Source organism: Acartia tonsa, chromosome 1, assembly GCF_053477335.1.
Source record: "Acartia tonsa isolate MP-2025a chromosome 1, ASM5347733v1, whole genome shotgun sequence".
NCBI lineage: Eukaryota > Metazoa > Arthropoda > Copepoda > Calanoida > Acartiidae > Acartia > Acartia tonsa.
This window is the reverse complement of record NC_137260.1, coordinates 10,222,399-10,248,194: the sequence shown is the minus strand read 5'-3', so window position 1 is coordinate 10,248,194 and position 25,796 is coordinate 10,222,399. Positions and strand designations below refer to the sequence as shown.

The window sequence follows — 25,796 nt, the reverse complement described above, 5'->3', positions numbered from 1 at the left end:
ATCAACTTTGAAAAGTTCTAGTGGAAGAAAATAACGATAAAATTACTAAATAAAACAAAAAAAACATAAGACGGTAGAAAAGGAAATAAATTAAATTAAGACTTACTAAATACTAATTTCATCAAAAATCATTTCTTGTTTTTCGCGCATTATGATAATTTTAAAACATTTCACTTTACAGTCAATTATAAAGATTCACTAAACGCAGTCTAATAGCGGTTTCATGGATCTTAAGGAACGGATAGACTTGTAATTATACTTTTGAATAAAACATAATTTTGAAAATTGGTAAAATGATATTTAAACAGCTAGGTCGTTTCAGGTTAATAATAAAATCATTTATATTTCTTTGATAAATTAGCGTGCAAGGAGAATGCAAATTATTATATTGGTAGGTATAGAACGAATAGTTTTTAAAATCATAGATAGAATTTTGAGGAAACAAATGCCACGTAAAGCTTAAATAATACATAAAAAGCTGTTGATGACGACTACCTAATGGAAGTAGAAAAAGTTATAAAAAAAAACACTATTGTAAAGTTTCTAGGGTAGATAAGTATGAGTTTTTCAAAATGGTAGAAAAAATACCTACGAAAAAAATAGTATCATATAATGTTATGTAAAACATTACTACTTGTCATCAAAATCTACCACATAATTAAAATAAAACAAAGATAAGAATAAACTAAAAGTAAATAGATGTTAAAATTCCAGATAAAATAAATAAATAAAATTAAGAAAATTACTTTAATGTTGAATAAATAAGTTTTAAGCTCAAGTTAGGTATTAAGCATTTAATTAAAGAAGAATTAAATATCATCTTAAATAAATGATTCATGCTGTGTACGTATAAGTAATAATTTGTATTTTTTTATATGTACGTCTGAAATTAGTATGATAGGATATAATACTGAAACCAAAAACAAAACAAACCTCTATTACCTAGGTAAATCGAAAAAGTCTATTCCTAGACAACTTTAAAAGGTCTATTTATAGGAAAATCAATTATTTTAGCAGATGAATTATTTATCTTTCACTTAAATATACATGAGTTATATTATATATATAAATGTGTGTATATTGCTTAACACAAAGAAATTCAAATTTCACCATTAAATTGCACGAAAATTAACAAAGTTTTTCTAAATCACTGAACACGGAATTACTTTGATTTTATAACATATAATTAAAGCTAAGACAGGTAAACAATAACAAAATAATAACTAATCCCCTCTATATCTCTAGCTTAGCACACACACACACACAGGCTAGATGTGTGTATTAGCGTAGAAAGGGGGTGTTGTGACCCTGCCTTCTTTGGGCTTACCACCCTACCCTTACACACCGCCATCTTTACAAATAAAACCAGGTTACCAAAATTGTGGTTCATATTTTACAAAAATATCAATTAAACTATTTTGATTCATAAAAATAATTCTATTTTGAAAAATTATAAAAAAATTTGACAGTATATTTTTTTTCACAAGAAAAGTATTAGGTTTGGGAACCTTGTACTTATTATTTTTGTTACAAGGGATAATTAGTAATTACAAAAATTACATTTGAATTCTAATTTTTTTTTACTTTCATTTGATAATGATGTAAAAATTGATTGCTTAATTTTTTAATATTAATAAAAACATATTTTTGATTGCTTATAATTAGCCCTGTTTAAACATGATCAAATGCCGCGTTAATTATTACAGAGGTGTTGTATTAAAAAATCTACCAAAAATAAAAATATAAAAATCAACCAAAATGTCTTCGTTATAGTCAACTAAATATTTGCAATAAATTCTCTAGCTGAACATGTTTTCCTGAAACAATATCTAAAATGTCACAATTAGGATTTTTTAACTAAAAGACAAAGTACAAATAGGCCAAAACTTTTTTATATGGCTACTCTAAATTTTATTATACTGCCGCACCAAACCAAGGAAAATTTAACAACACGACCAAAAGACTGATCGTCCCCAAGGGGGAAATTAGGGAAAAGTGGGAGGAAAATTTATTTGAAAGGGGTCATTTGCTGCCCAAACTGGGAAGAAAAGTTTCTAAAGGGGAGGAAAAACACTTGAGGCAATTTTTTACAACTAAAATTTGTAATTAATGTACCCGTCCGTTTTTTATGACATCTTTTACTAATGAGTTAATTTTTGATAATTATTAAAATAACATTTTTTCATATAATTCTATAATTTATATATCTTCTTTTTCAGATTTTTATAAATTGATAGTTATATAATTGTATTTATTTAAGGAAACATATATTTATATTATACAAGTTTTACAATAATAAAATGGAATTACCAGATTGTAATAGTAAATACAGTCGTAAAGACTATTGGGAGGAAAGATTTGCTGTGGAGAAAGAGTTTAATTGGCTGGGAGGGTTGAGACATTATGTTGATGTCCTTGATGATATGCTATCCAGTTTTTATAAATCTGATTCTATCCTACAATTAGGTTTGTTGAGAGCAAGGCTACTCTAATACAGAGAATCTTCTTTGTACGTACGTTAATCCGTTTGTAACGCTAATGGGGGAAATATGTGATTTCTCTCTAAAGCTTTTTGACTTAAATACCTATATACCATTCCTTTTCCTTTATATCAACTTTGTCTAAGTACAACTTGTCCAACCTTGGATTTTGTGATATATACTTGTTACTTATCATTATTTTTGAAGTATCTTTTTATAATCATAACATATTTGAAAAAAATGTTGGCTTTATACTTTGTCAGATAGTTTGCAAATGTTAGGAAGGAAAATTCAAATAATGGTCGACAAATATCCTCTTCATCTAGCTTGTTAAGTGAAAATTATGAAATCTTCTAGGAATAAAAGAAAATTTAGAGATACTTAAAACTTTCATAAATTTGTCTCGAAACCTAATGTTACTTATTTTTAAAGTATCTTTATCAGTCATATACTGATACCTTGTATAGCATAGATACTGTCTTGGATATCCTAACTTGAGATTCCCATTAGAATTGTTTCTGTTTAGATAAAGATTGCTTGTAACATATTGATATTGATATTATGAGCATTATAATACATTTAGACTAAGCTTGATCTTAAGCAACAGCTAATCAACTTAACATGTTCTACTTAATGGAAGGATCTCCTGATTATTTTATTTTTCATTTAATTAATGAAGTAACTTTCATCTTCCTAATTTAGTTTCAATATGTTATTATTCAGGGTGTGGAAACTCCTCCTTTTCAACTGAATTATCCGCCCACGGATGGACGAACATTACAAACATGGACATTAGTTTAAATGGATTGAACAGGTTACGGGAAAGAGAGCCTAGGTTGGTTAGATACATGAATGGATATTTTTGTGTATTGTAATAATAATCTTTTTGATTTAATTCTCTTGAATATAGTCCTGTTTTTAGATTTTTCATTAAAGAGGGTATATTTTATATTTTTATACCCTTGCAATAATAATACCATTCGCTACATAACAAATTAAATTGTGCGATTTTGATTACTTTTCGTCTTTAAGAATTTGCGTAATTTCCTTTAAGGAAAAGATGTTTTTTTAGATTATAGATTATATGGATCTGATACACAGTTGTTCATTCATGTATTTAACTTTAAGGTCGGAATATCTTCTAATGGACATGACAAGAATGCCCATAAAAGATCATAGTTTTGATATTGTTATTGAAAAGGCGACCTTAGATTCTTTACTCGTTACTGCTAAGTCACCCTGGAATTTTCAATCTGAAGAAAATTTATTAGGTAATTTTTTTTCGCAATTAAGAGCTAAGACAATCTATTTTCTTTCTCTTACATAAAACAGCATTTCTGTTTTATTGATCTTATTCATGCTTGAAATATTGAAATGAGGTTTTATTTTCAAAATTTTATTCTTTGATTCAAGGTTTCTTAATATTTTTGTACAATCCATTTTTTTATTTTTTCCAATTTTTAATTTTATTGTTTTGTTCCTATGCTTCAATTGTAATTAACATGCAAATGATAGGATATTTTTAATGAATGGTTATGGAGAACTTTTTATAAAAAAATAGACCAAAATATTTTGTATTTTTAGATCAAATACAAACTACCTGATTTTTTTCCTGCACATTTTTCCTCTGATAATTCAGTCTAATTTTTCAGTTTCCAAAGTACTTTCTGAAGTAAAAAGAATCCTGAGACCTGGAGGAACCTTTATTTCCATAACCTTTACCCAGCCGCATTTTCGAGTGCCCATTTTAACCACCAAAGGCCTTGACTGGTCCGTACGGGTCGATACGGTCGAAAGTTCTGGTTTACCGTCCTACGTTATGCAAATGACTGCTGGAGATCCCAAACCTGCGCTGGATAAGTATTGTTGGGTTCATAGTATTGAAGTAAAAGTTAAGGATTCTGCTGATCTTATTATATCAAGTGAAGATGAAGATTTCTTAGGCAATATTGATCCAAACTCTGATTCTGAAAATGATAATGATGTGAGCAGATAAAATTAATAAGGGAAAAATAAAGTGATGGTAGAAAATTAAAGGCAAGATTTGAGTGAAATTCATCTAGTAAATATTTGTATCTCCTTATCTTACAATATCATTTCTGTTTTCCTTTGTAAAGAAAAAGGTTTCATAGACTTTCCAAATAATACATTGTTATACATATACTTTAATTCTCTTTTTTGTTAGATTTATTTAGATAAAATGATAGAACACAGCATTCATAAAGTTTCATAGAATGATTATCTCCGCAAAAAAATAATTTGCGTTTCTTGAATTTCAATTTTGCAGTTCCAGCATTTTTATAAAAATCCATTTTTATACCTACATTTTATTATTACACGCTGGGTACTCGTAAGTTTTATACAAAAAAGCAATCAACATTTTTTTAGTGTCCGTAATAAAAAAATTATGCGTCGATGCCTGTAACTTTTGCACCAGTCAAAAATAAGAATTTGTAGTTTTTCCTTACCTAAATAAAAACAGCTAGATATATCATGCTTTTTAAATTTTTATCTTCATTAGGGTTGTATTGTTGTATATCAATTTATCATCCATTGTCTTATCCCTTAAGATCCCTGTATTTTTGATGCCAATGTTATGAAACAAGAATGATTCTGTGCCTTACAAGTCAACAATTATATCTGTGATACGCGATAGCAATCTTTTTTTTTTCAGATAAGTTATGTCCAATAAAGAACGACAGGAAAATGGGTTTGAGAATCGGAAGGGGGATTTTGAATGTAGGATGCTTATTCCCAGTAAAATGGCGGGTTCAATCATAGGTAACTATTGTTTTATTTTGTTTGGAAGTAGTTAGGACTCTATTTTATAATTTCATTTTGTGTTGGTTAAGTCATGTATTATTTTAATCCTTATAACAAGGTAAAAGGATTTACGTCCGTCTGTTTGTTTGTCTGTCTGTACCGAAAGATCTCACTAACTGCTGAACCTATATGATTTTCCTTTACAGTGTAGCTTCTCATAGGTCCTAGGAAGGTTTATAACTATTTTGGGGGAGGGATCTACTATTCCCAAGAGAACGACACAAATTCGAAATACATTTTTTGATAATCAGTTGATGTTAACATAGATTGAAAAGAAATAATTTTATGTGCCCTTTGAGGAGACAAGGGGCGTAGCCTCTAGTTTTGTATATATTAAAAAGAATTATATATGTGATACTACTCCATGACTACTTAGGTCCAAACCCTAAGAGACTATGGCTAATCAATCAATCAATATATGTGATATGTTTTTGTTATAGGTAAGAAGGGTGCAAATATCCAGATGCTACGAAGTGAATATTCCGCAAATATAAAGCTCCCCGACTCCCCCGGCCCTGAGAGAATATTTTCTGTGGCGGCCGCAGACGCAGAAATTGTTGCAGATATTATTGGTAAGTTTTTTTTACACACCCGTGGGGGAGGGGATATTTGACTTTAAATTATAAAGTACCAAGTTTTGTTGCCTTGTTTTATTATTCGTTTGCTCAAAACTTAGGGTAGGTATACTATTTTTATTGAGTTGCGATTTTTTTCGATCCAAACTAGTAGTCAATTTAGCTTACTAACATGGATCTCATTTATTATTCAGTTTCTTCATCCAATAAGAGGGGAACGATATTTTATCCCGCTACGTGTCTCACTTTATCAGAAAACATGAAAAGCTGGTGTAAGATCCCAGTAATAACATATCCATTTATTTTGTAGAGAAAACCTTGCCATTGATGTTTGGTTCAGATGACGAAGAAAAAGAGGAAGAAATCAGACTTCTCATTCAGGAATAATTTTATGTTTTACATATTGTTATTTATTGCCTTGGCCCACACAACAATCACACACGTTTTCTTATTGGTTGGCTTAATAACTTTAAGTATTTCACAAAATTTTCTTCTATTTGGTGATTTGTTTAATTTGAGGAAAAATTATTTTTCTTTCATGTATGTTTATTTCTGTATATTAGTTTACTGTAAGTGAAACATAATGTTAAAACATAAAATATTTTTATTAGACTGGTGCTGTTGGTGCAATTATCGGCAAAGGAGGTAGTCAAATCAAACAAATCCGCGAACTGAGCGGGGCTAATATTAAGGCCTACCAGAACTGCGCCCCCCAATCCAGCGACAGAGTCGTCTCAATCAAGGGTGAGAGAGACACACTTATCCCCGCGCTACGGCTATGTCTCCAGGTTCTAGTTGACAATGGCCAGCGGGGGACCGCCATGCCATATGATCCCGCTAACTTTGACGCCTTTTTTGCACATGAATATGGAGGTTACGGCGGCGGACACCACATGTCGGCTGCTGGCGGTGGTGGCGGCGGCAGATTCCCGCCTGGAATGACAGATGGTGCAAACAGGGGTGGCGGCGGAAGAGCTGCCGCCGGCGGGGTTGTCAGAGGACGGGTGCCTATGCCACCTGGCGGCTTTGGCCGCCCAATGTATGGCAGCCACCACCACCATCAAGACGGATTCATGCAGCCCATAGGATTCCCAGGAAATCGGCCGCCAATGGGCCAAGGATTTGGTGGACATCCGCGTGGTGACCAAGGCTTTGGCGGGCATCCTGGCGGCGGTAGAGGTGGAAAGTATGCAGATCAGGGCAGGTTCATGGGTGGACATGGTGGTGGAGCACCGGTGGCTCCCGTAGGGTTTGATATTGATGAGGAGACGACACAGGTTACAATTCCCAAGGAGGTAGCTGGAGCAATCATAGGTAAGAAGAGGGAACATAATCAAAACAATACCAGTAAACATCACCTATGTAAGAGGTTTATGAATTTAGGAGTAAGTTCTATATATTGTTTGCAATTTGGTTGTTATATTGATTACTTCAATAAAATGTAATGTATTTAAGACATTCAAAAACTAGGTGTAAGGTTTAAGGCATCAATAGTGAGAAATTATTGTCCCGTCTGAATTTAAATGCCTTGCAGACAAGATAGAGCACTTTTTATCGGGATTATTTTTGCATTTTTGCACATTTATATTGGTTTGGCCGGATCGTCTATATTTAGGCATTAAAGTAAAACAAATTTTGGCAGTTCTCACTTTTGTTATCACTAGGTAATTGTACCTACTACATTTTCAGTGGGATTCAAAATTTTGAGGGTTTCTAACCAGACGGGACTGCTTAATATATAGACGACAGGCTTAATGTTATAATTATTGCAATTAAAGAAAAAATTCTTTCAGGTCCTGGAGGTCAGAGAATCCGCAAGATTCGTAATGAATCCAAGGCAAATATTACCATAGAAAATGCACAGGCTGGAAGCAACGAAAGAATTATTACTATCGAGGAATTGTATTTGATTTGGAATTTTTTTGCCCCCTGAATTTGTTAAGCTAAAAATATATGTATACTCTGTTTTTACTCATGGTCCACCTTAAAATTCCATATATTTATTTATCAAATTTTTATTACACCCAAAACGTTAAAAGTAGACAAACATACACTGACGTTAGAAACACTCATATAAGAGTTGTAATTGAAGTAACCCAATGGACTGTATAATAGGCAAATCTTATTCACCCTTTCCACACATTTTTCAGTTTTTTTTTCCCAAGGAGGGGAAAATATGTTTTCAGTACTCATTATTTTTTATTCCCCCCGCCCCCTCCCATTAGCAGGTGATCCTGTGCAGAATATACATTATACACCCCTGCTCTAATTTAGAAAAAATATAAAAGCATGTTTCAAATCAAAACAAATAATGGTGTACAGGGATCTGAGGGTCAGATAAGCGTGGCCAAGTACCTGTTAAGACAAGCTGTTAATGAACAGAGACCTGCCATCAACTTCAGCCATGGCGGCGGATATTAAGGCACGTTCTAAGATCATTATTTTATTTGTTTCTGTTGTTATGAGTATGACTATAATGTTTACATGTATGGGGATTTGTTCATACTAAGACAGAAGACAACCAATCTTATTATCTCCATAATAAGTGATCACAAAAAAACTCCCTCCACCCCATGTTTTTAAATAAATTGAAAATAATTGGATTGGGTTGCTTGCTTTTTCTTCTGGCTATCTGCATAATCTGCGGTGGGTTAACCTTCCCCAACCTAAAGTAACTAAAACATCCCCTCTCCTCTTATTATTACTTCAATTTATTTCAAAATAAGAAGGTGTTTTTGTGCTCGTCTTGACACTTTGAGTGAAATCGTGGTATACATTTTATAATCTAATCTTGGTCTGTGTATGACATGAAAAGAGGGGGTATGTCGTGGCACGAGTCACCACATCCTCCCCCCCCTTTGTTTTTTTGGACAACATGGCTTTACAAAGCAACCATTTTACATTGCAAATTTTAATACACTTAATACTTCAGAAAAATGGTCTTAGAATGAATTTTCTTTTAGATACTGGTATAAACTATACACTCATTCTGCACTGTTAGCGAGAAAGGCAATTCTGGCAACTCATTGTTATTTTATTATAGAATCTTTACAAGCTATAGAAAATATTGGTAGTTCTACGTATCTCATCCCTATACACACACATGTTTTATCAGTGTATGCATTTGAAATCATGTTTAGAAGAGTCAAAATTGTCAAATCCTGCAGCAGAACAATGTGTATGTTGAAGCAAACAAAAATTTAATGCTTTCGGGCGGCTATGTGATAGAAATTATTATATTTACAAAATAAAAATTGTTATTTATGGCAATCTTAGATTTGCATCTGTTGATTAATACAAAAGCTTAGGCCATAAGTTTTTGTCTGTTGTATGTATTATAACACTCCATATGAATGTAGCAGACCCAATTATGAATCAACCAGCGCCACAAACCATCACCCAAAATGGTCAGATGAAGCCGTATAAATCCGCCACCACCACCCAGCCGAAGCAATTTTTCACCAGTATCTCGCTCTCTCTTTTACACCGCCCGTAATTCCAGTCGGGCCGTTCTCATATAATTTTAGCATTCAAATGTGGACTATACATCTAAAGTATCATGTTTTAAAAGATATACCTATATTATGTCAATATAATTGGACTCTTTTTGTGTATAGTCCCCATTTTAATTTGTACAGATACATTAGGCTTTATAAGTCTGGGCTTTGTAAATATGTATTGACAATGTATTAAGGGGACGTGATATGTAAACATTAGGTTAATTTAACTTTTGTTACTGTGCAACGTCCTTTTTTTAAAAGAAATGCTATTGTTATTTGAGAATTGGTCTGTTTATGCTGGAAAAATCCACAAAAATCACATATCCCTAATATTTGCATGTTAACTATCATCTCGTATTATCCCTAGTTGATAGTATTATTTACAATCTATACTCTATTCTTAAAATACTTTATGAGAATGGAATTTTTAATTCATATAGAAAGCTGTATAGGAAAGGTTAAAAAAACCTAGAATGCAAAATATTGGCAGCTAAGTAAATGTTGAAATATATGTATTTTGTCCTCCCTGACCCCCCGAAGCCCTCCTTTTGCCCCCATCTAGCCCCCCTATATCCAGTCCAATTTGTTTGTTACCCTGCCCCCCCCCTTCCCTTATATCTTGTTGTTGCCCTACTATAGTACAATAGGTCATAGTCCATTTTTAACATCCCGTAGTTACAATAATGTGGTTTTCAAAGTATACTTATAACTACAGTATGACCCTTAAAAGGTATCTTTATTTGACTATTACGTCATTAGTCAAAATAAGTGTCTCTTTGTGTTTCTATACATTTCTTAACCAATAACAAAATAGAAAACAGTAACAGGCAGTTTTTAAGCTACTAAACTTAAAACCATTAAATGCCTTTTAATGGGGTCTTACTGTAGTTTTGGCTTTTGAAACCATATTTTTTTTATACAAGAGTAAATATTGATAATAAGTGTGATGTGATATTTTAGCTCTTAAGTAGATAAACAAATAATAATTGATCATTACAGATTTACAGATTTCAATATTTTATATAATTAACAATACAACAAAAATTTTACTTGAGATATTTCTCAAAATAAAGTTACAAAATTGAACAGAAGGAATTTTATTTTTGTGAAAAATATTTTATCATACAATAGAATTTATTTTGTAGAAATGGTTAATTACATTTTTTAAAGCTTCTTTTATCGATCATAAAAATATATGGATAAACTTACAAAAATGATTTGCCAATTGAATTCATCCTTAAGTTTAAACCTTAAAAAAAATGCTTTTATACAAGAGCTTCTTTATGCAATAATTTATTATTGTTATCATTTAAATCAAATTCTATTTTTAAATCAATTAAAATGCAAAATTGTTGTTTAGATTAAACAATCCATCTTAAATATTAGTTAGGATTTAAAAAGAAAGAAAAACCAAGAGCAGATATAGTTTTAAAATCATAATTTAATAGTATTAAATATTAAATGTATTTTTGTAACATTAAAGAAAATCTTTAATTTGTTATAGGATGTTATAATTGAAGATCATGCAAAATTTCAGTAAATTTTAAGATAAATCTGTAAGAGGGGGATGTGCACTCCCTAATATCCAGCAATTTTTGGGAGGACTTTTGGTTCTTCTTACTGTAGAAAATGTGCAAATGCACATCCTCCCCTCTCAGTTGTATTACTCATATATTTGTTAACTTTGCTAACTAGAAGTGTATAAATCCCTATGAATAATTCTTATATTTGGTACAATAATACTTAATGTAAATCTATGTATTGATAATGTATTAATTCTTATATAGATGGAGGGATATTTTACTAAGTGGTTTGATGTTAAAGGATATAATAGATGCTTAAAAAAGGATAAAGCATGTATGAAAAAGAGTTTGACATATCTAGTGTTAAAAGTATATACCTCAGCCTTTTCAAAGTTAATTTAAACCTTGCTATTAAAGGAAGCCTGCTAGAAATACATTGCTTTATTAGTTGTTGAAAGACTACCAAAGAAAGACTCAAATTTTTATCTACCTGATATGCCATTTTAAAATGCCTATAACTTTTTTGTTATTGAAGCTGATGGCTTCAAATTTTGGGAATTGGGTCTACTTGTGGCAGCCTTTCAGCAGTTAAAATGGCGTATTTACTGCAGGCTTCCTTTAAGGGTTATGCTTTCTAATTATATCTTTAAACTTCTAATCATACTCCTAGAATATCTCAATCCTATAGTAAAGAAATTAAATGTTTCCCATCCCGTCTTTGTGACCATTACTCAAATTAATTGGTATTTGAAAACTAACAATGTAAAAACATATCAAAACCCTGTTTGCCTTTTGTTAAAATTTTTTTATTCAAGATTTTAATCCAATTTAATTTAGGTTAGGTAAATTGAATCTCAAAATTGCAGTGTTTAAAGTTCTATTGATTAACTTTATTGATTCCTTTCCTTGTCCTTTATTTAAATTATTTGGATAATGTAAAGTAATAGAATTATTACTATTCTGATAGTTTAAACAAACCACACTTTTTAAATTTTCTTATCTTATTAAGTTTTAATCATTGGAAAGCATTTGCTGCTTAAGTACAGTTATTATTTTTATATTGTTTTCTTTTTTGTCCTTAAATTTTTATTACACTTATCTTGCCCTAAATTACCATTGGTATGTAAAAATGTTATTAATTATCATGTATGTATAAATATCTCATGGTTTTTTGGAGAGATATTACAGTGCTGTTACATGTAATTTTGGTTATTTTTTTGTATATAAATCCCTTTTTATCAATCCCTGTTTGCCATTGCATTTTACAATTTTATTTTATATATAGTGATCTATTATATATTTTATAACCAATCATATGCAATATTTTGGTTAATAATAATATATTTTTCTCTTTTACATCTATAAATGATAAAAAAAGCCCATATCAAAAAAAGACTTAGAATTGTTAAATTGTTGATTAATATTGCAGATCCCTTACTGTTTGATCCCTTTTGTGTATGTTATAATATAGATATATATGTATTATTATCTATCTAGTATTTCACCTCCAACCCCTATCTATCTATCTCTATATATTTGAAATGTGTATACTGTGTCTTAATAGTTAGTATGCTGTGGCTCGTCACTCCTATCCATTAAAGTTTTACAAGGAAATGTTCTATTGACAGTGTTATGATATTTATCCTATGTTTCATTACTGATAAGTTTCATTTTTTTGTTCTGTAGAATGTTTCTTGTGCATAAATTTCAAACTTATTTGAGATTCATTTTTAGAATCAATTGATTTTATTAAAAAAAATAAGAAGTGGGTGTTTTTGGACAAAGAAAATAAACAAAAAAAAATTATGAAGTATGAATACATTTTTAAAATATCTCTTAAATTTAATTTTAAATGTCATTCTGTTTAAAGTTATTTATGCATTTAAAATTTTTAGCAACTATAAATTCTTTTGAAATCATTTTTTTTGAGATATGTCCAAAAACCTCACAATTTTTCATTATTTCTCTAATTTCTCTTTTGTATAAAAAGTAAGTTTTTACCTCTATAAAATGGCAGCTAATTAAAAATAAAATGCATACCTACATTATTCTTAGTTTTTTTTTCATTTTTAAGTACAAGAAATTGAAAATCTATTTCTATTCTAATTCAAGGACAATTGTTTAATTTTTGAAGGTGAATACCTAGTGATTTAAATCTTCATAATTGAACATGCTGTTAAATATTATGTATTTTTATGTATTTGAACAGTAACACATAAAGAAGGTTATTTATAATGTATTCTATTAACTATTCAATATCTAAAAATAAGGGACTTTGAAGAAGGAATAAAATTTTTTATTTTATTATTTTTTGTTGAGTTTTTATGATATTGTTATCCTTGTTTTTTTAGCTAGAAATAAATAATTTGAAAAAGTCCCTTATTTATTGGATTTATCCTGTAATAATCGCCCTTCCCCTTAAGGGTTCCACCCTTTTATGATACAGAGACAAATATTTGGAAAAATTATATAGTAAAGTTGAACTTGCCATGCAAAAATGAGGCTTAAAACTTTAAATGTAAGTGGTCGATCATGTTGAGGTTGTTATAGACTCAAGTAATCTTTCGTTTTCATATTATGCATATAATAATTCCTTTGCTACCCAACTCTATTATTTATTTTTCATTTAGATCGTCTCTGTGTTGTTATGAAAGCCCAGCATATAAGTGTTAAATAATGATAATAATATAAATCTAAAAGTTGCCCCGCGACTAAACTAGCGTCCTGTCCTTGTCCCAGATTGTTACCAATGTTAGAATGCGAGGGTATAGCTGCCAGCTGCTGCGGACTCACTGCTAAAGCTGCCAAGCTGACCCGTCCAGGTTAGTAGCAATAAAAAAGTACATACTTGACAGTTTACAACATGTCTGCGTTTCCCTTAAAGTGCTTTGTTGGGCGTAGAACTCCACCCCACCTATTTTTTAAATGAATTTAGATGGGTGAGGGTAGCTTTTCGATTGTTTGTTTATTCCAAATTAGGATTCACCGAAGGGTTAAAGTATTATTTTTTCCCCTAATTTTCAATTTATTTAAAAAATAAGGCAAGGAGATTAAGTATGTGAAAGCCAGTTTAATGGAAAGCAAAACTTTGGCGACGCTCGTTACCATGCACCATGTCTGTATTACTACTCGTTAATTAAAAATTAATTTAAAATGTTATGGTTCAAGGAACTAGTCATAGGTTTAGCCTTTTTTTCTATTGGAAGTTTTAGATTTTCTTCGTCAAGAGCAGTTAGATTACCATTGTTTGGAAAACATATCTGTACCAATTGAAAGTACCTACAGAATTTTAGTATCTTTCTTGTAAATAATGAATTTTGCAGGAGGCCATGAGGTCTAGCGTGAGTGCAATACTGTCAGATCCGGCGCCTGATAGCACCATGGCTTTCCCGGATTATCAACAATCATGTACAGACCATGCCAGGTATACTAACTGACCATTAGATAGATACAGTGTGTTTTTCTATGAGAACTTTTTTGAACGCAATTTTACCCCACTTATAGTTATTGGAATTTAATGATTAATGGCTTATTTTCTTCGTTTTTTAAGACAATTAAAAGAATAACAAAAACATATTTTAGTTTTTATTAGGTAAAAAAGTACAGTAAAATTTAAAATTCAAAACTTCTGTCAACATCTAAAAATAGTTATAGCGCATTTTGCTTTTGCTCAAATCTTCTAATAGAAAGAAGTCTTTATTGTTGTAAATTCTAATGTTTTTAAACTGTGTGTACAGGCGTTTTAAGAAAAAATGAGAAGTTTCTTAAGAAAATGTAGTAATTTAGGACCTTTTTGGAGGCAAAAACAGTATTTTTTGTTTTTTTGTTTGCTTGGGGTTAAAACCAGAAAAAAACCATGTGGCCTGGACTTTTCCTGCCAACCCTATGAAAAGACAAACTATCTCCCTATTATATTTAGATTATAAATATAATTAAATGGACTTTTTGCTTAGATAGACAATAGATAGATAGATAAAGTTACTAACAAAATTAGAGATAAAGATAAATAAAAAGACATAGATAGAAAGTGACATCGAGATGTTTTACAGATTTTAACGAAAGTTTTTTTTTTTAGATTACTGGTTCTAATAACTAGAATAGGCCACCAAATATCAGATGATTCATTTAAAAGAATTTCAGCTTGTATTGATCAGGTCAGTTATGGTTTCTTTATTTTTAAAACTCAAAGTGTTAATGCTTGCAACAGTTAGAGCATTTTATTTCCTTGTGCAATAATATTATAGGATTTACGCGGATATTTGACAGGGGAAAATCTATCGTCAATTTGGCTTGCTTATATAATATGAACACCTTTTACTGGTCAGTTTGTTCATCCAATAGGAGGTGAGGCGATGGGGTAAAGGAGGGTATCGTTGTTTTAGCCCGCTGCAAGTTTCAATTAACTAGAGAACATGAAAGTCTCTTTAACATCCAAGTAATAATAAATCCGTTTTTATATTACACTTTATTATAGAAAAAAAACGAAGATAATAGTTACTTATCTGGTTTTCAATTTATTATTAAAAAAGATTTATTTTAAATTTTATTGTTAGGTACTTAAAATATGATATTTCATTATTAAACATTTTTTAATCTTTAACTACTATTTGATTCTTATACAACAAAAGATTAAAAGGAAAATATTTTATGATGATTTCAGGGGTGTATATTCTGCAAATTTGACCCTGCTAAGCAGTGTTCTGGAGCCGGAGCCGGAGCCGGAGCCGGGAGCCGGGAGCAGCAACATTTTTGGTGGAGCCGGAGCCGGATCCGGAGCCGTATTTTTCGTTAAAAACGGCTCCGGCTCCGGACTAGCTAAAAATGATTTTTTAAAGTAATATTATAATTTGGCAACGGTCTATTTCAATATAATAAACTGAAAAATTATTGTTTCTTAACAAATAGACACACATCCTTCTATTTTTACATAGCTTTAATCAAATAAAAGCAAAATATTTTATATTATTTATTTCATTTTATCAAATTCAATAATGAAAAAAAATTGATATATTAATTTTAAGGTAGGAGCCGGAGCCGGAGCTGGAGCCGGAGCCGGAGCCGGGAGCCGTATTTCCAAATACGGCTCCGCGGAGCCGGAGCCGGAGCCGGAGCCGCATCAAAATTATACGGCTCCGGCACACTGCTGCTAAGGGGGGGGGGGTTAAAAAAATATGTGGTTGGGGGGGGGGGGGGGGTAAAAATTAAGATAACTGACAACATTATTTTTCCATATTTCTCCCCTCCTTGGTGGAAAAAACTAAAAGAATATGTGAAAGGGGGTATGATATGATTAAAATAAAGATTCTGAAAATATTTTGCCATTTTTACCCTTCCTTGCTGGTAAAAACTAGGAGGGGAAAAAAATAAAACATTTTGCAGCCTGTGAAAAAAATGTATCTTGTGCAGAATATACACCCCTGGATGATTTTCACATTTAATACCAAGGCGTTTTATAACCATAAGAGTCTTTAGATTATAAATTGTCACAAATAGAATACTTAAAGCGTATTATAAACTTTTGAAACAAATAAAACAGATACTTAAAGAACGATTTTTTTAATCAGAAAGATTTGTGGGAGTTAAAAGTTTATTTTCTAGGTACGTGATGTTCCTGTTCGTGATAAAACCGGTTTAAACCGAATAATTCGTGTCAGATACACCCCTCAGTACCACGTAGAAAACAACGATTGGGGAGAATTTCAGGTAATTACCTAGTATTTTTGAATTGTAAGGGTTTACATTCAGATTAATTTAAGTTAATAGATCACAAGCAAGGGTGGGGGTAAATGGGTGTTTACCCCCCCAGGGATGGGACAATGAATCTTAAATTCAGTTTCTGACTGTCTTTGACTTTGGGTACCGGAACTAATGCAACTTTTCTTGTTTTGGCTAATTTCACTGACTCTGGGGACCAGCGCACACAATGCCGCTGAAATTGTTATGATCCTAGCAGACAAAATCAATGATAATAATCTACACCATTAAAAATAAAATGCCCACAAAGAAAATACACGTTTAAAAAGCTTAGGTACAAGATTAGAAATTCCTAGTTTGTGCTGTATAGAAAAATATCTCTTATAACCTCTGAAGCACATAAACTAAAGTTATTTTATTTGTTCAGGCACATAGAAGACTTGTAGGCGTGATAAGTGTTGGTTCCTGTGCATCACAGGTAAAGGTTATTTTACATAAAAATTCAGGGAGAAAGGGTACATTGGGGTGTTTATTACATTAGTCCCCAAAATATTACAATATTACAAAATAGCTTAATGTCCCCTCCCTCTCTGTCAATAACATTTCTTTACAATATTCTAATGTTGTACTTCAATGTATAAAATAAAAACGACAGGTACACTACAGGCAATGTTACAACATAACGTAAAAGATATATATAAGGGGGGGGTTTTTAATGCAACCATCTCGTAATCCATGTATAAATGGCACTTAGAATTCGAATTTTGATCTGAAATGTTGCATGAGTAATCCTTGGTAGGTCTATTTTCCCTAAATCGAACAAAAAGTTGGAAAAGTAGCGGCTAACGGCTGGCGGCTCAGCCGTGTATCCATTTGTTGGGTATTTTCAAGGGAAATCCATCACGAAACCTCTCTCCACATAATGCTTTTTTTCCCCTCCAAAACGTTTTCAAACGGTTCTAGCCGGTAGTTGCTGGTACTAGAAATCTAAAAAATGTTTTTTTGTATCATTTCACATGATTTAAAGCAAAAATATGTTTCAAAAAGTTGATTTCTACGTAATTTATGACAGATTTGCCCTAAAAATAGCCAAAAAAAAACGGCTAAACGGGTGAGCCGCTAGCTGTTACTTTTTCAACTTTTTGTTCGATTTAGGGAAAATAGACCTACCAAGAATTACTCATGCAAAATTTCAGATCAAAATTCGAATTTTAAGTGCCATTTATACATTGATTACGAGATGGTTGCATTAAAAAACCCCCCCTTACTTGGATCTCATGTTTTCTAATGAAGTGAAACTTGCCGCGGGCTAAAATAACAATTTCCCCCTCCAGCACCTTTATCCTATACCCTCCCCTACTACCGGATGATTGAACTGATCAATAAACGAGTTCTATGTTAGCAAGCTAAATTGACGACACTTTTTCCCCTGTCATAATATCCACAAACTAGCGGCTTCTCCCCTAGCCTCTAGGGGCTTTGCCTCAAGAGGTTTAATCAACCTATTTTTGTGTTATTTAGATTTAAAAAGAAAAAGTAAAAAGAATTTTTTGGGGGGGGGGGATGGGGCTGTCCCACCCCCCAAGAAAATAGCTTAAAACTATCCCAGGACCAGTAGGTATATTCCCTGAAGAGTAGAGCCCAATCGTTTCAGTGGTTACTGAGATCTCAAGCTTCAGACAGACAGATAGACAGAAAGTCATCGTACTACTTTGTATTATAGATATTCTAAATTCATTATGACGTAATTGTAACTATCATCAATCATCATACTTGTTGTAGGTTGAATTAAATGAGCTGTGTCGGTTACATGAATCAGCCAAGAATAAATATTCTGCAACTCTTTTTGATACAAGGTAGGTAAAATCAATATTTTGTGGAAATACTTACACAGGGATATATTAATGAGAGATAAGTTTATTTGTCTTTTTATTCAAAATTCATATTTTGTCTTAATAAAACGAAATGCCAATCAAAGTTCATTGAATTTTAAAAAGATTTTAAAAGTTCTAAATATAAACTAAAATTGAAGGGTTGGATCAATATTTAGCATCCCTCCACTTCACAAAGTGCCTCTAGATGCTTTTTAAGTAGGTAAAGCATACAAAGCTTATAGTTAAATTACAACTAAAATCTAATTTTTATGCATATATTGACAGGCCCATAAAGATTTTGATCATTAGTAGACATGAAATAAAAATTGTGGTCATTTTTGGTTAGGTAATTATCTGGCCAATTAAGGAAATTAATGAAGATTCAAACGTACTATATACCTATGTAACAAGCGCGTTATAAAATAATATTTCTTTACGTTCAAAAAGTACCTAATAAGGTTTCTTTTCTTGATAATTTGAAATTAATGAAATTGTGAAGAAAGCAATAATTAAAATTGAGGTGGAAATCATGGATAAAAGGACTATTAACTAATAAAAAAGTTAGTTAGACATTAACTTTATTAGGTATCTACTAGCGGCTACGCTCCTTTAGGGATCCTTAAAGGGGGAGAAGTCGCCCCCCTCTTGCTACTTTCAATTATAGTTTTTTTTTAAATTAAATAAAATCTTTTTGGGAGTTGATTTTTCAAGGGGTGATTTCTTATGGGAGGATGTTGGTACTTTTATATAAGAATTTCTTGTTTTATAACAAGGAGCATGAACTAGCCAGAATGGCTATTTAATATTTTAAGGTCTTCTACATGATTGTTCCAAACCTCTAAGGTTAATAAATAACTCCAGCTGATGCCAAGCTAATGTTAAAACTTCTACAGATCAAATCATACTATTTAAAGCCATTTTGGTAGTTTCATCTTAGCTTTATGACAAATTAAATCCTTGTATTCATATTGCATTAATCCATTAAGCCTTTAGATAATAGACTACTTTAAGTCCCAGGGATTTAAAGAATTCATAGACAATGGTCGATATATTTATGTACACCCTGAATGCTAATATACAAAATTACCCTTTGTGTAGATTACAATTAGTGGTCGAAACGTTTGGACACTCAAATTAACGAATAAACCAATCAAAATTCAACAAAAGCCCCCAAAGTTGTTAAGCCAACGAATAAGAAAACGTTTTATAAAACTTTGGGGATTAGTGTGATAAACAGCTAACTTAATCCATGATTCCTAAATAGTTATACAATTTCACATGTTTCAAAATTAAAAATGAAGATTGGTGTACTTTTATTTAACTGCCTCTCAATTCTTCAGAAAACAATGAAAATAAATTCTAAATAAGACAATAATAATGAAACTAATATTTAAAATATTTGCAATACTTCTTAATAAATATATTGACAGGAACACATATTTTGAAATAAAAATTATTGTACCTATATAAATCTACTAGCGGCTTCGCCCCTAGCCTCTAGGGGCTTTGCCCCAAGAGGTTTGATCAAACCAATTTTCGTAGGTATTTTAGATTTAAAAAAAAAAATTTGGGGGGGGGGGAAGATTTTTTTTTTTTTTTTGGAGGGGGGTTAGTCGAACCTACTATTTTAGTTTTAAACAGAAATTTTTTTTTTTGGGCGGTAGGGTAGTTTTATTTTTGGGGGGGTTGGGGCTGTCCCAAATAGTTATAAACCTTCCCGGGACCTATGAGAAGCTACCCTGTAAAGGAGAACCCGATCGGTTCAGCGGTTAGCGAGATCCTTCGCTACAAAAAACAGACAAACAAACACACAAACAGACAGACTTCGTTCTACTTTGTATTATAGATATGTTTATAAGTAACAGGATGTCTGTCATATGTAAAGTTGGTGGAATACCTTAGCTCAAAACAGGCGCAACTTATTACCATGCAATTGCACAGTGAGGACTTCTTGAAATGGCAATTGACCATAAAATCATGCACATCATTGAGATATACCAAAACAGGATCTTGTATAGTATCCCGTCCTTTATAAGCTATTCTAAAATTTCCCTTTATCTATTCCATTCCCTTGTAAATATAATGAAGAATTTGAAATTTAATTTTACGTAAACTAAATAACTAAAATTGAGATCAATTACAAAAATGTATTATATCAAAATTCTTTTTGATTCATTGAAAAACAAGTATAACATATGATATGTAGCTATAAAAACTCAATTTTACATTTAAGTTATGGTAGTTTGGTCGCTGAAAATTAAATTATGTTTTTCAAATCTATAAGTTTAATTAGCGCCGAAATATTGTAGCTAAAAAGAGAACAGTTAACACTTATACAGTAATAATAATAATTTTTCGTTAGCAAGTGAGAGAGATTATAGACTAACTGAGATAATCCGCGTAGAGACCATAGAGTCTAGACTGAATCTTCTTATATTAATCTACTAGCTATTTTAGACTACGTTTTTATCGTTATATTAAAGTAACAGGATGTTTGTCTGTTTCGAAGGATCTTGCTAGCCGCTAAATTGATAGGTTTCTTCTTTTAGCTTTTTAATAGTCCTAGGAAGGTTTATAACCCCCCCCCCCCACCTATTCCCTACCTCATGTGCCTCTAGAGGCCTCACTATGGCCTTAGCCGCTAGTTACAAATATTTCATTACAGGTTGGACCAACATATGCTGGTTTTAGAGCAGCTCGCTTTTAAAGATAGATATTAAGAACATTTCTTTTTAAAAGTATCTTTGATAGTTGATACTTATTTTTGTAAGATAGAAATTAGAAGCTTTACAAAAATAAAAACAGTTATCTAACTAAACTGAGAAAAAAAATATTTAATTATGAAATAAGTCACTTTTGATTTGTCTCCAAATGACAACTCAGATATTTTTGGGGTTGTACAATACATTGTACATCAATGAAAAAAAAATTTGTCTTAATTCAGGGTTAGGTAATTGAGAGACAAATAGAATCTTATTATTCCCGGGCATTACCAAGCTAATATTGCTTGATTCACTTCTACAAGAGACCGTCTATCTATAATGTCTGCCGGCTCTTAAGAGAAATCTAGGCTGGCACTATCCAATATACAGCAAACCAACATCAATGTCAAAGTCAAATTGTTGGCTAAGATAGATATTGTTAACAGACAGACACAAAGACTTCTAGGCACTTTGCTGGAATAAATTTTGTACCTGCTGTTTATACAGTGTGTTCTTCAAATCTGCTTCCTGTTCTTTCCAGCCTCTGGTCTTCCAGTATCCCGGGTTACCACTGTGGTTGTCCGGGCATTTGTTTCTGCAAGTATCAAGGTCGTGGAAGTAGGGGGCAGGTTGATGTTGGTTTGCTGAAATAATTAAATATTAATATGTTTAATAAATCAGTTGAAACCTAAAACTTTATCCTAGCTACCAGCCTTAGTTTTCCCATCCTGTATTTTATATACTTTAAGGGTTAAGGTACAGTAAAAGAGAAATGGCAGCTCTACCTGTATATTGGATAGTGCCAGCCTAGATTTCTCTTAAGAGCCGGCAGACATTATAGATAGACGGTCTGAAAAAAGTTTTGTTTTTGAATGATTGGAAAAAAGAAAGAACAGACCGATTATTTATAATATCTGCCGCAGTAGACTGAAAGCAACCTTCTGTTCTGGCTCGACCTAAAAATGGACAGCCGTTAGATTGGACTGCACAGGCTGTGCCTCTAACATCTTTGGGAGGGAGCCTCAAATTATCAATGGCTTGAATTTAGAAATACACCCAACCATCCCATGGCCTGTGGTATGAAAAGGAGAACTCTATCGGTTCAGTGGTTAGCGAGATCTTACGGAAAAACCTATATTTTTATAGTATAATAGTATAAGAAGTCATTCCTTAGTATGATAATGTTTAGAATAGAATAAATTTTCATAGTTTCCTAGAAAAGCATGACTTATACGCTTTAGATTTTTCATAAGCATATTTTTTGCTTTCAAAGAGATAGACGAACAGAAAATGTACTAAAAGAAATAAAATTATAAAACTAAATTAAAAATCAATTAGGTAAATCATTTATGAAAGTAATTTTGAATTCATTAATCATTTAATTAAATTTTTCTTTTGGCCTTTGTTCATTTTCAATTTAATTTTGCAATATGTTGTTTAAGTAGAAATAAAAGGATTATAAAATTGATATGGTTATAAAACTTATAATTTTTCTTACTCTAATTATAAGATTTATTAGGAAGATTTTTTCTTCAAAACAAGCAATATTGTTTTGCATTCATTAACGATTTATTTGTCTGTCTGTACCAAATGATCTCGCTAACCACTGAAACGATATCATTCTCCTTTACAATATACCTACTTCTTTTTAGTCTTGGGAAGGTTTATAACTATTTTCTGGGCTGTTACCACCACCCTCCCAAAAGAATTAGCGCCTTCAAAAAAAAAACTCACCCCCCCCCCCACCACAAAAAAATTCAAACAATGAAATAAAGAGGACAATATCAGCGAGTAACGCAGTATTAATCTTAGGATTTTAGTAACTACTAAACCGATTATGATCTCAATTTACAGGAATCTGCACTTCTGGGGTGGTTTTAGGCTATTTTCAGCACCTTGCCCACCTATAAGAATACATTACCTCTAGATGATAGGTAGTGTACTTCAAAAGAATGTTTTGTTTTAAATTCAAAAAGAAATATTTCTTTTCAGTTTAAAATAATTCTATTTGAATATGACTCATCAATAGAGATTATAGCAAGTGGAATTTGGAATTGCGCAAAAAAGATTTAATATACCTATTAAAAAGGGGGGAGGCGGAAGTGACACTTTTAAAAACTAAAGTAAAGGTCAATAGAACTCAACTAAAAAATGAGTTACAGCACTGAGATTTTACAATGCATTATAGAGGTGAAATATGGAACAGTAAAGAAACGGCGGCGGAACCGCTGCTCCCGCCCAAAACCGCCGTTTTCGCCGAAATTTTTGCCTTTTCTCGCTAAATTCTAATATAAGGAACGAAAGGAAAGTGTCATGTGGAAATTAAGGGAAATTTTATTCTTAAAAAAGTTTTTCTCAGATGATTGAAAATTGTCTAATTTGGCGAGAAAGCGCAAAAAATCGGCGAGAAACGGCGGTTTTTCGGCGGGAGCGGCGGTTCCACCGCCGTTTCTTCACAGTTCCATTTTGGACCTCTTTCAAGCATCTGCCATGCCAAATCTAAGAGCTGTAACTCTTTATTTAGTTGAATTCCTTTGACTTTTAGTTTTGGTTTCAAAAAGTGTTAATAGAATTGTAGAAAATTCATTTTGATAAATAGATCTTAACTTCGTACTTATTTTACGTCTTACGAATCAAAATTAATTTTTAGGTGCCATATTTTTTTTTTAACTATTAGTAAACGATGTATTGGAAGGAACCCATAAATTTCGGATATTTCGAAATCTCAGTTCATTTGTTAATGTGACTTTGGTGCTGTAAATTCATATTTATTTTAGATGTGTAGTAATGTGCGAAGGAACAGAAAACGGCATAGGCAACGAGGACGAAAACAATACACCATCAGTTAATGGCGGAGACTTAATAGAGGAGCACGCCGTTAAGGCGGATTTAAAGGCGGAGACGGACGGCGGAGTGGACAAACCGCCGTCATGGTTCCAACCGCAGAACCATAAAACGCGGTTGTTGCAGTTCCACGGGTCCAAATATGCTGCTGGGTTACGTAATGATATACAGGTATGCAAAATTAATGCATTAGCCTTAAATCTGACTTTTTGGCCTGTTAGTAAGTTTACGATTGTTAACATTATACAACACCTTTTTTATTTCTTTTTGGGAAACAAAAAGGGAGGAGTAGGTTGCGCTAAAAATCATTAAGAGTGTGAGTTTTAAGGCATAAAAATAGTAGTAGAACGATAATATTCACTAAATATGTGTATTTCGTATTAAATAGAACTATACCTAGACAAAAAAAATTTCAAGTTAACATAAATTTTTATCGTTCTACTACTGTTTTTAACTTAAATCTCACAACCTTTACGAATTTTTAACGCAACCTACCCCTCCCTTTATCAACTCAGAAATTTAGAAAATAATGAATGTATTAATCTACTTAACAAATATCTTATTAGCAAATCTATTAAACTTTTTAATTAACTAGAAAGAATGATTGGTATTTAATTAAAAGGGGTAGTTTCACGAAATGCATTTGAACTTAATTTAGTGAACCGCATATTTTTTCCTAGTGAATGGGTTAAACTACATTTATATAGCATATATTTGAAAGAATTTAAATTTTCTACCACGTAGTTTTTAAAATATCAAGACTTGAAAATTGTCTTTTTGTGATATATGCAATTTAAAAAGACGATTTTCAAGTCTTGATATTTTAAAAACTGCGTGGTAGAAAATTTAAATTCTTTCAAATATATGCTATATAAATGTAGTTAAACTATTTAACCAGGGTAAAATATGCGGTTCACTAAATTAGGTTCGAATGCATTTCGTGAAACTTTCCCTTTGGTAGAATACCTTATTCTGATAATGAGTGCTAATGTCCCGACCCTGACGCTCTTGTATTTCAACTAACAAAAACTTATCCTAATGAACTTTCCAGTTGTTTTCTAGATTATAAAAAAATATAATTTTTTTAAGAAGCTAACTGTTTAAGAGTTCAAAATATAATTTTTATTTTCTCATTCTCAAGAAGGGAGGGGACATGTAATTTATACTCGTAATAAAGTTAATAACTATCTCTTCTTCGTTGGACTATAAACTTTGTGTACTTTTATTAAATCCTGATTGGCTGGTTCAAATAGGATTGAACTAAAATGAACTTTACTTTGTAACCAGTAAGAGACCAGTAGGTTGCTGGTAAATTCCGTAAAGGTGTGAGTTTTAAGTCTTAAAAACGGTAGTAGAACAATAATATTCTCTATATATGTATGTTCCTTATTGAATGAACCAAAAATAATACAAAGAATTACCAATACCATGGACAATCAAATAATGTTTTTAAAATTAATATCTTTGAAATAATTGGCATTATATGTAATTTTTGAAACTCTTTCCAATATTTTTTTTTATACTTGTCAATTTTGTTCTTATTGTTAGTTTGACATTAGAGAAGCATTTGACGAATTTTCCGGTTTTTTAACAATTTTTTAACCTAAAATTTTTTTTTTTTTTTAAGTTCTTTTCAATAAGGAATATACTTATTTAGTGAATATTATCGTTCTTCTACTGTTTTTAAGCTTTAAAACTCACACCTTCACGGAATTTACCTGCAACCTACTGGTCTCTTTTAATCTAAAGGAGTAATTTTGTTTACTAGCATTGGGAATGTT

At 31.6% G+C, this 25,796-nt stretch overlaps 3 protein-coding genes and 1 long non-coding RNA gene across 8 annotated transcripts in view; 3 read left to right on the top strand and 1 right to left on the bottom strand.

Moving 5' to 3' along the window:
* Window positions 1-2,184: 2,184 nt before the first annotated feature.
* Window positions 2,185-5,150, top strand: LOC145312861 (EEF1A lysine methyltransferase 4-like). Of its 2 annotated transcripts, XR_013877156.1 has the most exons (5): window positions 2,203-2,466; window positions 3,204-3,315; window positions 3,609-3,751; window positions 4,133-4,603; window positions 5,051-5,150. XR_013877156.1 is itself a non-coding variant. In XM_080152097.1 (4 exons), exons 1-4 carry the CDS (start codon window positions 2,301-2,303, stop codon window positions 4,474-4,476), a joined length of 765 nt encoding a protein of 254 aa, XP_080008223.1. In that variant the 5' UTR covers window positions 2,185-2,300; the 3' UTR covers window positions 4,477-5,150. The 2 variants fall into 2 exon arrangements, 1 of the variants encoding a protein (XP_080008223.1); XM_080152097.1 differs by having other exon boundaries at window positions 2,185-2,466; window positions 4,133-5,150.
* On the top strand, window positions 5,123-13,641 carry LOC145312850 (heterogeneous nuclear ribonucleoprotein K-like). The gene is made up of 7 exons (XM_080152088.1): window positions 5,123-5,261; window positions 5,744-5,875; window positions 6,189-6,259; window positions 6,490-7,192; window positions 7,672-7,776; window positions 8,202-8,300; window positions 8,842-13,641. Exons 1-6 carry the CDS (start codon window positions 5,162-5,164, stop codon window positions 8,297-8,299), a joined length of 1,209 nt encoding a protein of 402 aa, XP_080008214.1. The 5' UTR covers window positions 5,123-5,161; the 3' UTR covers window position 8,300; window positions 8,842-13,641.
* The window catches only part of brun (trafficking protein particle complex subunit brun), an 85,817-nt gene continuing 73,611 nt past the window's right edge, over window positions 13,591-25,796 (top strand). For all 4 annotated transcript variants that reach the window (XM_080152010.1, XM_080152027.1, XM_080152023.1 and 1 more), the window contains exons 1-7: window positions 13,591-13,723; window positions 14,225-14,325; window positions 14,977-15,055; window positions 16,500-16,604; window positions 17,023-17,073; window positions 18,378-18,451; window positions 23,949-24,186. In XM_080152010.1, coding sequence (XP_080008136.1) covers window positions 14,231-14,325; window positions 14,977-15,055; window positions 16,500-16,604; window positions 17,023-17,073; window positions 18,378-18,451; window positions 23,949-24,186 — 642 coding nt within the window. In that variant the 5' untranslated portion in view covers window positions 13,591-13,723; window positions 14,225-14,230. The remainder of the gene's footprint in view (window positions 13,724-14,224; window positions 14,326-14,976; window positions 15,056-16,499; window positions 16,605-17,022; window positions 17,074-18,377; window positions 18,452-23,948; window positions 24,187-25,796) is intronic.
* LOC145312878 (uncharacterized) lies at window positions 21,670-22,198 on the bottom strand. Its single transcript, XR_013877161.1, has 2 exons — window positions 21,957-22,198; window positions 21,670-21,815 (listed from the first exon to the last, which is right to left on the bottom strand). It is a non-coding gene; the product is annotated as an uncharacterized LOC145312878 (long non-coding RNA).

Excerpts from the sequence above, each read along its gene's own strand:
- LOC145312861 (XM_080152097.1), top strand. The coding sequence starts at position 2,301 with ATGGAATTACCAGATTGTAATAGTAAATACAGTCGTAAAGACTATTGG. Across the intron at positions 3,316-3,608 it reads TTACGGGAAAGAGAGCCTAG|GTCGGAATATCTTCTAATGG; the intron begins GTTGGTTAGATA and ends TTTAACTTTAAG. Across the intron at positions 3,752-4,132 it reads ATCTGAAGAAAATTTATTAG|TTTCCAAAGTACTTTCTGAA; the intron begins GTAATTTTTTTT and ends CTAATTTTTCAG.
- LOC145312850 (XM_080152088.1), top strand. The coding sequence starts at position 5,162 with ATGTCCAATAAAGAACGACAGGAAAATGGGTTTGAGAATCGGAAGGGG. Across the intron at positions 6,260-6,489 it reads AAATCAGACTTCTCATTCAG|ACTGGTGCTGTTGGTGCAAT; the intron begins GAATAATTTTAT and ends TATTTTTATTAG. Across the intron at positions 7,193-7,671 it reads GGTAGCTGGAGCAATCATAG|GTCCTGGAGGTCAGAGAATC; the intron begins GTAAGAAGAGGG and ends AAATTCTTTCAG.